At 46.8% G+C, this 15,055-nt stretch overlaps 1 protein-coding gene across 1 annotated transcript in view; it reads right to left on the reverse strand.

The window, feature by feature from the left end:
* The window catches only part of LOC128340878 (cytochrome P450 2K4-like), a 54,350-nt gene extending 40,295 nt beyond the window's left edge, over positions 1-14,055 (reverse strand). The window contains exon 1 of the mRNA XM_053286661.1: positions 13,870-14,055. Coding sequence (XP_053142636.1) covers positions 13,870-14,055 — 186 coding nt within the window. The remainder of the gene's footprint in view (positions 1-13,869) is intronic.
* Positions 14,056-15,055: the final 1,000 nt, after the last annotated feature.

Genomic DNA, 15,055 nt, shown 5'->3' on the forward strand with positions numbered 1-15,055 from the left:
TTTGCCCCAGGTACAAGTTTGGTGCGCAGGATTCATTTCCCTCCGCCTGCTGCCGGCAATCGCGGCACGGGCATGGGCACTCGAACTAGGGCTGTGGCGGGTCCCTCCTCGGCGGCACCAGGTGCTGCTGAGGTACCGCCAGTTGTTGTGGTGGAGGAGACTGAGGATGTGGAAGAGCAGGTAGAGGGCGGTGAGGACTGTGCAGCCAGGTTCTCCCTCCCTCTGGGGCCCCTTCCCCCAGCCCTTTCACCGCTCAGTGGGGCCCCCCCTCGTGAAGCCCGACACTGGTGGGGAGCGGACTGGCGAGCTGGTGGAGGAGAGGCCCGCCTCTCCTCTGCCAGTGGAGCCGGGCCCTTCCTCTGGTGTGGAGGGTGGAAGGGGCGGGTTGGGTGGCAGCAGTGGGCAGGCAGGGGCGGCTGCCCCCCCCCAGACTGCAGTCACCCCACGAGAAACGGCCTAGGACAGCGCCCAGGGCGCAGGAGGCCAAGGGCAGTGGTGTATGGGCGCATTTTGAGGTCCCTCAAGATGCCACATTCCATGCCCGCTGTGTCCACTGCAGGATGCAGGTCAGCCGTGGAAGGGACCCTGGGCACCTGGGTACGACGCCCATGTGGAGACACATTGAGCATCACCACCCAGGTCTCAGGGGACAGGCTGGCAGCACTAGTGCGCCTTGTGCATTTGCCACTAGGGCGGACAGCGGCAGTGTGCCAGCCCAAAGGCAGGGTACACTGCCAGTCCAGCGGTGGACGCAGTCGTCGGGCAGCCAGCGTACTGTTCGCGTGGACCATCATCAACTCACCCGCCTCATAGGGGAGATGATTTCCACCGATGACCAGCCGTTTCAGGTGGTCGAGAACTCCGGCTTCCACCGGATAATCCAGTACCTGGCTCCCGATTACCACATCTCCTCAAGGACCACGTTCAGCCGGAACGTGGTCCCCTCCCTGTACCGCAAGTGCAGGGAGCTCGTGTTGGCTGGGCTGCGTGCGGCTTCGGCGGGCACCAGCGTGCATTTCACGACTGACCTCTGGACCAGTGTCAGTGGGATGCACGCTGCTTTCCTGGCTCTCACTGCCCACTGGTGGGGACCGGAGAGTGAGGGGACCTCCTTGGGTGATGCTTCTGGGTCCTGCGCGGCTCCCGCTGCGCTACGGCACAGGTTGGCCGTCCTGCACATGAGGACGATGGACACGAGGCACACCGGGGAGGAGGTGGCGGCCGTACTCGACTGCCAGATAGAGGAGTGGATTGGCGGGTGTCCACCCCTGTCCCGCGGCTTCATTGTCACAGACAATGGAGCCAACGTTACCGCCGCTGTCGAGACAGTCATGGGCTGTGTGAACATACGGTGCATGGCACACACGCTCCTTCTGACCGTCAGGGATGCCTCGGCCTTAAGGAGCTGAGGGTGGCCCAGGAGAGGGGCCGCCCCATCACAGGTGCTGTTACTGCCATGGTCACGCTTGTTGAGAAGTCTCGCAAGCTGGCCGCCCACTTCCACTGCAGCGAGAAGTCCAGGAGACTGCTTCGCCACAAGCAGGATGACCTTGGGCTTCCTCGCCATCTCATCCCTATGGATGTTGAGACGTGGTGGAACTCCACCTTCCTCCTGTTCCAGCGCCTGTTGGAGCAGGAGAGAGCCCTTGTTGCCCTGGCGAGGGACGAGTCCTTGGATGTCTGCAACCTCTCGAACACAGAGTGGAAGCAGATGTCCGAGGCGGTGTCGGCACTCCAGCCCTTCCAGCTTGCCATGAATGGCTTGTGTGGCGACACCACTCCCTTGAGCCAGGCGCTGCCCACAGCTATGGGTCTTGAAAGGCGGATGGGTGAACTCCAGATTTCTCTGACCACGCCAGAGGGTTGTGCTCTGGATGGGAGGCTGAAGTCTGGGGTTGACAGGTGGCTCATTGCTGTGCTGGGAGACAGGGAGGAGTATGTCCTCGCTTGTCTCTGTCACCCAGCCCTCAAGGGCAATGCCGTGAGTGCAGACGAATTGCCCAGGTGGAGGTGCATCCTGGTACAGAAGGTTAGGGAGGAGGAGGCCGCTAGGGCCCACAGAGACCAGGATGTTGGTAGTGGTGCGGGGGCGGCCCCTGCCGCCCAACCCACACCCAGCAACAGCATGGGTGGCCAGCCGGCGTCAGCTTCCCCTTCCCCTCCCTCTTCCCAGTCCAGCAGCACGGCATCCCAGGCGGTGCCATCGCAGCAGCCAGTTGCTACTGACTTGAAATCCACCCAGTGGTTTCAGCGATTCTGCTATGGCGCCATGCCTGGTATACGGGAGGCTCGACCTGCCAGGCCCCCCTCCAGTGCTGAGCAATGCATTGTGCAGTACTTGGAGGAGCCTGTGGAGGAAGACGGCGTGGACTGCGCACAGTCTGGGCGACCCACCGCCAAGTCTGGCCGGACCTGGCGGTGGTTGCTGTGCGCCTCCTCTCCTGCCCCCCAACCCAGTGTCCAGAGCAAGCGGGTGTTTTCACGTGCCGGGGACGTGGTGACACCCTCTCGCTCCCGCTTGGACCCTGGTCTGGTGGAGCAGCTGGTCTTCCTTAAGGTGAACCTCCCCCTGTTGGGCTACCCCAAGCTGGAGTTTGAGCTGGGTGAGTGATTACCGTGGGTTGCCCCATGGTTGGTCACCTGCCTGGCTCGACCTCTGTGCTTATCCCTACCCTCCCCCTTTCCGCCTCTAGCTGAGCTGGTGTGACAGATGCTGAGCCGTGCCAGCCAGTCGCAGCGTGTAGTGTGATGCATTGGTAGTAGTAGTTGTAGTGCTGCGACTGGCCAGACGTTTACAATGCCCACGCCCACCTAAAAAGAAACCCAATGCTGACCAGCAGCAGCACAGGCCCTTATATCTCCACCTGTCAGCATTTGGGGACCTGGCGTGGGCATGGCACACACACACCCAAAGTAGCACAGCCCAAATAGTACTAGATTTAGCGGCACCGGCGGGTATACGTTCTAATGCAGTGTAAATATTGTAAATACTTGTATGTAAATAAACATGTAAATAATTTTTTCTTTAAAACCCCATGTTAAAATCAACCCTCAAAATTGTTCAAAAGAAAAAAAAAGTTAACAAAGGCAGAACAACATGATGAATGCCAAATGAATTGATTTCATTGAAAATGTTACCAGAAATCACATGTGTGTGTGTGGGGGGGGGGGGCTTGGTTTACATGGAGAAAATAATTTGATGATTTTTTATAATGAAACGAATGAATTATTATCATCTTATGTTCATCTTGATTGTGGTCACTGTTGATGTTGGCTGATGCCAAAAAAACAAAAACCATCAGAATAGCAATGAACTGGCTGCCAACACAACATATTGATTGATAACTATGCAGGGGGGGAATTGGGTCTGTGTGTGTGTGTGTGTGTGTGTGTGTGTGGTGCAGGCTCAGTCTGTCTCTTCTTGTTGTGTGTCTGTCTGTCTGTGTGAATGGATGCCTAGCACTGTCTCTGTGTGTGGATGCTTTCTGTAGTGTGCTGTCTGTCTGTCTGTGCTGTGTGTCTACATGTTTTTTTTCCTTCCCCCCCTCCAAGACTCCCTCCCCCCCGTGACTCCCTCCATCCCTCCCCCCATCCTCCCTCCTCCCTCTTCATCACCATCCTCCCTTCCACGCCCACCTCACCTGCCCCCAAACCCCGGTCTGGCAAGATGATGAGAATCTGGTCTCTCCCACCGAAGCACACACGTGATCACGTGTGTGCATAATATGTGGCTGACCAACTCTGAGCCGGACCCTCCTCCCCCTTCAATCCCCTCTGCTACATCCCCCTCCCCCTCCCCCCTCCCCCTCCCCTCCCCCCTCCCCTCCCTCCCTCCCCCCTCCTAGCTAGCAGCGCACACATACACACACAAAACACCTGGGGTGGCAAACACCACCAGCAGCACACATGCACTCACACTGGTGCCACCACCTGCCTTGGGCCTCTCTGTGTCCCTGAGCAAATATGTGGTGGTGGACCAGAGAAGCATTTCTTTCAAGTAAGGCAAAAGGCATGCACTCACTGCACACACACACAAAGAAGAGGTGAAAAGACGAGAAGAGGCAACTTCTAGAACCAGCAGCAGCAGGTGAGTGTTGTTGTGTTGCTTGCCAATGCCATTGCCCATGCTCAATGCTCAGTCTGCTGAAACTAAACTAACTACCATCATCCTCACACACACCTCAGCTCAGCTCAGCTCAGCTCAGCTGCACAGCACTCACTAACTAGACACTACAGCTGGTGGTAGAAAGAAGAAGATGTCCTGGTGGATTTTAAACTTTCAAATCTGTGCTAGGATTTCCTCGCCTCCTCCTCCTGCCTGTAATTGTGCCCTCTCCCCTTGCAGTTGCGTCGTGATGGGTTGGTGTGTGTGCGCCGTCTACTTAGCTCTCTCCTCATGTTGGCTTGGCTTGCTAGGCATTGGCTGGCAGCAGCTGTTGGCTGTGTGCTAGGCTCAGGCTGTGGCGCGCGTGACTGGACTGGGAATGTTAGTGTAGCAGCAACACTGGATGTGGTGGTAGCAGTAGTTGTTGTTGTTGCTGCTGGGCTGGTGGCTACTGCCCCCTGTGCTGCTGACTCTGCGCACTTGGTCTGGTTTGGATGCAGATGTGTGTGCATCATCCATGGGGAGCATCAGAGCAGAGCAGAGCAGGTTGGCTGGCTTCTGTCTGTCGGGCCTAGTCAGTGGCAGGCACTGAGTGAGGCGGTGGTTTCTTTGGGCATCACATCACCCATCATGCAGAGCAGCACGTCTGCTGCTCTGCTGCTCCACCTCCTGCTTCTTCTCTGTGTGTGTGCTGTTGTGCTTAGTGTGCTGCTCCACTGCTGCTGCTGGGAGGCAGCAGCAGCAGTGGCCTTTTTGTTAGATCAGAGACAGAGTTGGTGTTGTCTCTCTGAGTGTCATCTTAGTTGCTTGGATAGGTGGTAGTAGGTAGGCATTAAGGTCGACTGACTGGGTGTTACATGTTAGGGTGCCCAGAGAGAGGGCCAAAAAAGCTGGGGTGGCAATTGTTGGGTTGCCCCTAGCATTGTTGGTGGATTTCTTGAAAAGCAGAGGAAAAAATCCCATTGGCTAGATTGGGGTTTTTTGGGGGGCAGCCCCGGACCCGCCTCCGTGGGGTGGCAGCACCCCCAAAGTGGGTCTGGGGGGCCATGGCAGAAATGGCCTCAGTCCCTCCCGGCAATCCCCGGAGAGATAGGAGTGATGGTTTTTTAATTAGGATTTCCTAGGCATTAAATAACTGTCTCTCTATATGGCTTTACCTGTCACCCACTGACACACATTCTATTCTTACAATTAGATATTATTTAATGCTTAGAAAATCTTAATAAAGAAAACCATCACTCCTATCTCTCTGGAGATTGATGGGACGGACTGAGGCCATTTTTGCCATGGCCCCGGACCCACTTTGGGGGTGCTGCCACCCCACAGAGGTGGGTCTGGGGCAGCGCAAAACCACCATTCTAGCCAATGGGAATTTCCCCCCCAAAAAATTCACCAATAATACTAGGAGCAACCAATTGCCTTGGGATTGTTGGGGTGGAGGAAACCCATGGGTGGCTACCACCCACCCCAGCTTTTTGCCCCTAAGTGCTCCACATAGGGAGTTATGGGCAAAAATTGAAATTTTTTTAAAAATTGAAAAAAACCAGAGGAAGGTCCAAACGACTTGAAATTTGGGTGGCAGGTAGAACACAAGGTCTCCTTTAAGACTAGCTATTTTTTGAGATCTGAACTGGTTTGGTTCAGATCCAAACCGGTTTGGATCCGAACCGGACCGGGGGGTGGTTCGGACAAAACCAAAACCGAACCACCCCGGTCCGGTTTGGACCCGGTTCGGATCCGAACCAAACCGGGCGAACTGGTTTTGTGCACATCCCTAGTTCCCGGTTAAGCTGCTTTTTGTAATTGGCTGATGGTGATTTCTGTGGCCTCTATGGTGTTGAGGTGCTCTTCAAGTTGTTTTGGAATTGCACCTAGGGCACCAATTACCACTGGGATGATTTGGGACTTCTTCTGCCACAGCTTTTCAGTTTCAATTTCAATTTGTAGATCTTTGTATTTTGTGATTTTTTCTATTTCTTGATTATTTTAACTTGTTTTTCTTTCTTCTCGACTAGAGTTATATCTGGAGAATTGTGTGGAAGATGTTTGTTTGTAGTCGGAAGTCCCATAATATTTTTGCATCTTCATTTTCTACCACTTTTTCAATTTTATGGTCCCACCAATCTTTGGCTACAGGTAGCTTGTATTTTTTGGAGATGTTCAAGGGTATCATCCCTGCTACCTTGTCATGCCTTTGTTTGTAGTCAGTCTTCTTCTTCTTCTTCTTCTTCTTCTTCTTCTTATTAATAATAATATTTTTATTTATTTATTTACACAGTCAGACAGGTGTTATTGACTGGTTTGTTTTATCCAGGCATCGAGTCCTTCCCAAGGACCTGGGATGCCTGAATTTTATTGTTAATGTTGTTGCTGTTGTTATTATAGATATCGTCGCAGAATATAAGCTGTTCCCAGTAAAGTTGCTTTTTGTTATTGGCTGATGGTGATTTCTGTGGCCCCTATGGAGTTGAGGTACTCTTCAAGGTCTTTTGGAACTGCACCCAGGGCGCCAATTACCACTGGGATTACTTTGGTCTTTTTCTGCCACAGCCTTTCAATTTCAATTTGTAGATCTTAGTATTTGGTGATTTTTTCTATTTCTTTTTCTTCTATTCTGCTATCCCCTGGCATTGCTATGTCAATTATTTTAACTTGTTTAACTTGTTTTTCTTTCTTCTCGACTACAGTTAGGAACATAGGAAACTGCCATATACTGAGGCAGACCATTGGTCTATCTAGCTCAGTATTGTCTTCACAGACTGGAAGTGGCTTCTCCAAGGTTGCAGGAAGGAATCTCTCTCAGCCCTATCTTGGAGAAGTCAGGGAGGGAACTTGAAACCTTCTTCTCTTCCTAGAGCGGCTTCATCCCCTGAGGGGAATATCTTGTAGTGCTCACGCATCAAGTCTCCCATTCATATGCAACCAGGGCAGACCCTACTTAGCTATGGGGACAAGTCATGCTTGCTACCACAAGACCAGCTCTCCTCTCCTATCAGTTAATTATTTGAGCATGGTTGGCAGGCAGGTTATCGGTCTATAAATACTTGGAACTGCACCTTTTGCTTGGTCTTTCATTAGGAGATGAGTTTTCCCAGTTGTTAGCCATTGTTCAATACCACCTCCTTGCAAAATGTGACTGAACAGTTTTGATAGTTGTTTATGAAGGTTTCTTCGGTGTTTAAGCAAAAAGCCATGCAGTTCATCGTCGCCTGGTGTAGTCCAATTTTTAATTTTCTTTGCTCTTTCACTTATTATTTCTGGTGTTGTTATTAGATCTTGCATTTGTTGGTTACATTTTTCGAACTCTTTCACCCAGCCTGCTTTTTTTTATTATAATCTATTGGATTGGCCCATAATTTCCCCCAGAACTGCACTGTTCCTTCTTTATTTGGTATTTCTAAATTTCTTGTAGTTTCTCCTTCTATGCTTTGGTATAAACGTCTCTGATTCGACGGGAATTGGAGATTCTGCCTGTGTTGTGTAATTCTGGCTTCGTATCTGCTAATCTTCTTTGACACTGCTGTTATTTGCTGTTTTATTATATCCAGGACTTCTCTAATATGCCTTGAATCTAGGTGGTATTTTTGGATCAGATACTGTTTGGTATGTGATCCAAAAAATCTATTTATTTATTTATTTATTTATTTACACAGTCAGACAGGTGTTATTGACTGGTTTGTTTTATCCAGACATCGAGTCCTTCCCAAGGACGTGAGATGGCTGAATTTTACTGTCAATGTTGTAATTGGCTGATGGTGATTTCTGTGGCCCCTATGGTGTTGAGGTGTTCTTCAAGGTCTTTTGGAAATGCACCCAGGGCGCCAATTACCACTGGGATTATTTTGGTCTTTTTCTGCCACAGCCTTTCAATTTCAATTTGTAGATCTTTGTATTTGGTGATTTTTTCTATTTCTTTTTCTTCTATTCTGCTATCCCCTGGTATTGCTATGTCGATTATTTTAACTTGTTTTTCTTTCTTCCAGACTACAGTTCTATCAGGTGTATTGTGTGGCAGATGTTTGTCTGTTTGTAGTCGGAAGACCCATAAGATTTTTACATCTTCATTTTTGGCAACTTTTTCAATTTTATAGTCCCACCAATGTTTGGCTACAGGTAGCTTGTATTTTTTGCAGATGTTCCAGTGTATCATCCCTGCTACCTTGTCATGCCTTTGTTTGTAGTCAGTCTGTGCGATCTTTTTACAACAGCTGATTAGGTGGTCCACTGTTTTATCTGCTTGTTTACAAAGGCGGCACTTGCTGTTTGTTGTTGACTTTTCTACTTTTGCTCTTATTGCATTTGTTCTTAGTGCCTGTTCTTGCGCTGCCAGTATTAAACCCTCTGTTTCTTTCTTCAAGTTGCCATTCTTAAGCCATTGCCAGGTCTTGCTGATGTCTGATTTTCCACTTATATTGTGCAAATATTGACCATGCAGGGGCTTCTTTTTCCATTTTTCTGCTTGGTTCTTGACTTGTTCTTTCTTGTAGGCCTGCTTTCTTTCATTGGTGTTGAATAGTTTATTGTTATTGACCATTTGAAGTGCATTTTCTTCACTGTCCTTGATATATTCTTCAAGGCCTCTTTTCTCCTCCTCTACTGTTTGATGGACTTGCAGCATTCCTCTTCCACCTGAGCTGCGAGGGAGGTATAGCCTATCTGCATCACTGCAGGGGTGCAAAGCAGGATTGATAGTCATTATTTTCCTGGTCTTATGATCTAGCATCTCTAGCTCTGCCTGGGTCCAGTCTATTATTCCTGCAGTGTATCTGATAAAAGGTATAGCCCAGGTGTTTATTGCTTGTATGGTGTTCCCACCATTGAGTTTGGACTTGAGGATTTTTCTAACTCTCCTGATGTATTCACTTCCAATTTTTCTTTTAACTTCAGCATGTGCGATGTTACCAGCCTGGAGAATGCCCAAGTATTTATAATGTTCTTTCTCTTCCAGGTTCTTGATCTTGCTTCCATTGGGCAGTCCTATTCCTTCTGTTTTTGTTATTTTTCCTCTGTTCATTATTAATGCAGCACACTTGTCTAGTCCAAACTCCATTGCTATATCGCAACTGAATATACGGACAGTGTTTAGCAGTGATTCGATTTCTGACTGGATTTCTCCATACAACTTCAGATCGTCCATGTACAGCAGATGGTTGATTTTACTTGAAGTTTTAGATGTTTGATTGGTATCTGAGGCCTGTTTTGTTTAGTATTTGTGAAAGTGGTATCATGATGATTACAAACAACAGAGGGGATAGTGAGTCCCCTTGGAAAATGCCTCTTCTAATGCTAACCTGTCCAAGTGTCTCGCCATTGATTGTCAACTATGTACTCCACATGCTCATTGCTTTTTTTTTTGGTAAATTTCTGAATGTTTTTGCTGGCACCAGTTGTTTCTCAACATTTTAGTATCCATGTGTGAGGCAATGAATCAAAGGCTTTCTTGTAGTCAATCCATGCAACACTTAGATTTGTTTTTCTTCTCTTGCAATTTTCTAAAATCACTTTTTCAATCAGAAGTTCGTCTTTTGTGCCTCTGGTGTTCGGGCAATTTCCTTTCTGTTCAACTGGAAGTTGTTAGTTAGTTAATAAGTGTTGCATCACTTCATCTGCTCTTATTCCAGTTAATAATTTGAACATGGTTGGCAGACAGGTTATCAGCCTATAATTACTTGGAACTGCACCTTTTGCTGGGTCTTTCATTAGGAGATGAGTTTTCCCAGTTGTTAGGCATTGTTCAATATCACCGCCTTGCAAAATGTGATTGAAGTGTTTTGATAGTTGTTTATGGAGGCTTGTTAGGTGTTTAAGCCAAAAGCTATGCAGTTCATCTCCGCCTGGCGCAGTCCAATTTTTAATTTTCTTTGCTCTTTCACTTATTAATTCTGGTGTTATTATTAGGTCTTGCATTTGTTGGTTACATTTTTTGACCTCTTTCACCCAGCCTGCTTTTTTATTCTAATCTATTTGATTGTCCGATAATTTCCCCCAGAATTGCACTGTTCGTTCTTTTTTTGTGTGTTTCTAGGTTTCTTGCAGTTTCTCCTTCTATGCTTTGGTAGAAACGTCTCTGATTCGACGGGAATTGGAGATTCTGCCTGTGTTGTGTAATTCTGGCTTCGTATCTGCTAATCTTCTTCGACACTGCTGTTATTTGCTGCTTTATTATTTCCAGGACTTCTCTAATTTTCCTTGAATCTAGGTGGTATTTTTGGATCAGATACTGTTTGGTGTTTTCATTCTTCAGCTTCTTGTCTTTCATATCTTTCAATTTACTAGCATCTGATCTAAGCTTGGAGATTTTATTTTTTAATCTAATCTTCCACTTAGGTGATGTACTGCTTTCCTTTTTTACAGGTCCACTGGTCTTATATCTGAGCTCTTGTGTTGTTATTGTTGCTGTACTGTACATTAGTTGGTTTGTTTCTTGCAAATTCTTGGTTGTTATTTCTGCAAGTACACCATTGACATCTTTTAATGCCTGAGCAAGTTGTTTTTTGGCAACTGTTTTTAGAGATGAAAGTCGAACCCTGGTAGTTGTTTGGTTCATGTGCTCAGTTATTTTTTGCTTTAGTTCTTGTTGCTTTTCTGTTAAATGGCATTCGGGTTTTTGAGGTGAAGGCAAAGGGGAGGTTGCCTGGTTTTGATTTTGAAACAGTTCAGCAACAGTGGCATCATCGATTTCCAACACTTCCTCCACCTGTGCCTGAGCAACTTCTTCAATTGGTTGTAATTCTTCTTCCATATCTTGAGCCTGTGTTGCTCTTTGCAGTTCTTCCAGTTCAGCTCCTGTGAATACTTTATTTCTTATTATGAATTTTCTCTGGTCTGCTAGCCTTTGTTCTGTTATTTCTGTATCTGGATGATTCCCTTTCCAAATTTGCTACATTCTTTTAAAATAACCTCTTCTAGTTGGACTAGACTTGTAATAGCATATCATTATTTCCTTGTTGGCATTTTTCGTATTTTATTTTTTTTTTGGTTAAGCGACGTTTCTTCCTGTAACCCTGCAGTCTCCAGCCCTGGTTGCTCAACTGAAGATCCTGAGTCCTGTTGCCCACTTGCCACCAGATGTCCAGGGACTACAGCACCTGGCATGGTCCTTGTTGACCCGGGCGACGACCGATCTGGTATAGATTTATTAAAGTTACGTCTCACCATATTGTTGATGGGAGAGGCACTCTTTGTCTGGCTCCTCTGGTGAGACCTGTCCAGTATTGCTGGACCTCTGGCATAGCTCTCACCTTCATCATCATCATCATCATCATCATCATCATCATCATCATTATTATTATTTTACATTTTATATCCTGCTCTTCCTCCAAGGAGCCCAGAGTGGTGTACTACATACATAAGTTTCTCTTCACAAGAACCCTGTGAAGTAGGTTAGGTTGAGAGAGAAGTGACTGGCCCAGAGTCACCCAGCAAGTATCATGGCTGAGTTGAGATTTGAACTCAGGTCTTCCCAGTCCTAGTCCAGCACTCTAATCACGCTGGTGTAGTGCTTAGAATGTAGATAAGGAACACACAGGGCAGTGGATTGCCTTGACTACAGGGGTGGCTCATCCATGAGACAAAGTGAGCTGACAGCTTCAAACCGTGGGATCTATTTTAGAAATGTATTGCTGATGCCTTAATAATGCATTCTAATGTATTACTAGGGGGCGATTTTAATGCAAGAATTAGCCCGGATGACAGGACCCTTTACTCTTACTACAATGCTACCCACCCCCCCAAGAGAGTGAAGAGGAATTTTTTTTTTTACTCCCACATCAATTCAAGGGATTGTTTTTCCTCCCACATCAATCCATATTTAACTGGAAGAGATTTTGGCTGCAACAAGTGGAAAGCAGACATTTATGTGGCAAGCTTAGAGAGTAGATGGACAATGAGGGAATAATTACTGAAGAACAGGCAGGGGTCAGAGAAGGGTGCTTTATGGTGGATCAGTGCTTGATTCTGCAATGTCTTATCGACAAATACTGTGCCTGGCCAAAGGGTGCCCTGTTTGTAGCATTCGTGGATTTTAAAGTGGCATTTAATTTGATAGCTAGGGACAGACACTATGGTGGAAATTGGAGGTCTCTTCCATAGACCATCGCCTCTTGGCCCTTATACATATGCTACATGATATCAACTGACTTATGATGAAAAACAGTACCATTTAACACAGGCCATTTAACACAGAGGATACCTGTTCAGTGGGGAGTGAGGTTGCATTTGACCCCTCCCCTCTTCATTTTTTATATAAACTAATTGACAGACTCTCTATTAGAGTCAGCTTTCCATCTTCTGAAATTTTTGAATGGCTGTACAAGCCTATCTATGTAAAGAAGAGAATTGTTGTGTCATCTGCATATAGCAGCACTAGTACTGGTTGTTGGCCTAATTTTCAGTTTTGAATGGGTCTATTAAGAATGATCACTCGGATGAACTTACATTGTGGTCTGGGTGCGGATCTAGCATTTTAGACTATATACTAGTTTCATACAAACTACTGAATTCTCTGGTTGATTTTGCCATGGGCCCCCAATCCCCCTCCCATTGCTGCCTTCCCCCTCCCCACAGCTGCTGCACAGTTGCTGCTCCCCCCAACTGCTGCCTCTCCCCTTGCTGCCTGTTTGCTGCTGCCGCCAACCACCACTGTGTGGTCTCTTGCCATGGGGAAATCAGCTCCCTCCTGCAAGCAAAGCAGTTCCACCCATTCTGGACGCAGCAAGTTTCCCCCGCTCTGGCTGTGATATATATAGATGCATCTTGGAGCAGCAGAGTGTTTCCCACTTGGATCTACCTCCTAGATATATCACATTTTTTGAGGTTGTGAAGTCATAGGAAAAATGAAATTGGTAAAAATGAAATATATGCAATACATATAAAATATATAAAATATATAAAATATATAGTCATAAGTGAAAATGTAATTTATGCAATACAGTTAAAGATCAAGTCTAATTTTTTTTTTTTTTTTGCACTAAGAACATGAAATGTATAATGTAAAATGTCATTAGTTATCTTTGGGAAAATTATGAAATATAGAAGTATAAACATTCTAGTATTATTTAAACAATAATTACAGAAATGCCCAGTAGCTGCAACACAAGCTGCTACACCCTAAGATATCTAACTTCCTTCAAGTCCTCTCCATGGACTGACTTGATATTGAGCTTGGTTCACCTTCTGGAGTGAAGAGAGATGTCTGCCAATGGAAATGGACAGTGCAAATCTTTCACACCATTGTATTAGACAGGTACCCTATTTGGATATTCAGCCTGAACGTGTGGAGGAGAGAGTGATAGGACTCCACTGGCTAGCCACATCTCTGCACCAGTCTGCTTCTCTAACTAGCCCCTCCCCCCACCATTATCCCGGTGTTCAGGACTTGTCTGCCGAGGCAAGAGTGGAACCTGGGGATATTTCCCTTCTGTGATCTCAAATGCTGCACATAAACTCTGAAACAGGGGAGATCCGCAGTGGGGGGTCATGGAATGTTCTGGCACAGGGGCATGGCTGGCCACTGCACTCCTATCCCTCTCTTTTCTACAGGTCCATCTGAACTATGGATTATGTCCAGGTATTGTCTCTAGGGGATCGTCTAAATCGTTCCATTCAATGGATGGTTTCCCTCACCTCCCCCTTCCCCCACCCCGTTCTCTCCAACTATTCTCTAGTTGGCATTTGGAATGGGGTAGGATGACTACTCTCTGAGCTCTCTGTCCAATATAGCACTGTGACATTTGCACACCCATGGAAAGAACACAAAGCTTTACCTTTAACATTGTTGTGTAGGGCTTCTTCATATCCATTATGTGGAGGTTTCCGATGATTGGTAGAGGTCTAGGTCCTGGTGGAAAATGTTTATTGTTCCTGCTATTCCAGAAGCCTCCCATTTTCAAAAGGTACATAATTGTAAAGACAAAAAGAAACAATATGGAAATGGGATTAATCCAATCCATTTCAATAAGCAGTTTTCAATAGGAATTTAAAAATGCAGTTTGCAGTCCAGTCTGATCAAGGGCAGTGTTGGTCAAATGAACTGAGTGACACAGCTATATTCCTTCCAGTTGTACTAGACACTGCCTTCAGATTGTCTCTAGAGGATCATTTAAACCACCCAGTCTAAAGGAATTTGTTCCACTTTCCCATGGAATTTCTGTCCTTTCCCCAGTGTTTCAAGTCTACTCTTTATGGTTTACCTTCAGTTTAATGGTTATAGCTGAGTGGGTGGTGCCTGCTTTTCCAAAGAAAACATTGCAAAACAGTCTTGAACACCCTTGACTCCTAACAGTAAAGATTAGTTAATTATTCTGGGTAGAAATAATGGCATTGGCAAATTACATTGAGTTGAATGCAGCTAATCAATGACACACACTCATTCACACACACACACACACACACACACACACACACACACACACACACCCGGGGTCTTGCATTTGTGTTTCTGAGCTTCCTGGGAACTCTTCCAACATTGAACCCTTTACAAATATTCTCTACTGCTATAAGGAATTTCCCATTTATCAACCAGTCTAGAGATTGCGGCCGATTGCCTTGCCCTGCCCTGGGTGTGCTGGATTTGCCCTGTCCTTCTGTGAATATGGGGTCGGGTGTGGGGGAAAGAATTGGCTGGGATTGGCTAGGAGGCGGCCGGGAGGCAGAACCAAAGTGTACATTGTGCCAGCCCTCAATCAGCTGCCATTCATCCGCCAAACATTATCGCTCCCACCCACCCTAGATTGCAGTGTGGCTTGGTTGATCGTCCTTTTGGGGGCTGGATAGGAATACAGCAGGGGGGGCAAGTTCAGGGATTCTTTTTTGGCTGCCTCACACTCCTTCTCTTATATAGCCTTCCTGGTCACAACCGGCAGGAGCAGTGTGGGTCTCTTAAAACTTCGTGTAGACACCTGGTGGGCGGTACAGAGAGTTCTGTTTGGGGTTCCTTAACTTCAAAATATT

The sequence above is a fragment of the Hemicordylus capensis genome, chromosome 1 (genome assembly GCF_027244095.1).
Source record: "Hemicordylus capensis ecotype Gifberg chromosome 1, rHemCap1.1.pri, whole genome shotgun sequence".
Lineage (NCBI taxonomy): Eukaryota > Metazoa > Chordata > Lepidosauria > Squamata > Cordylidae > Hemicordylus > Hemicordylus capensis.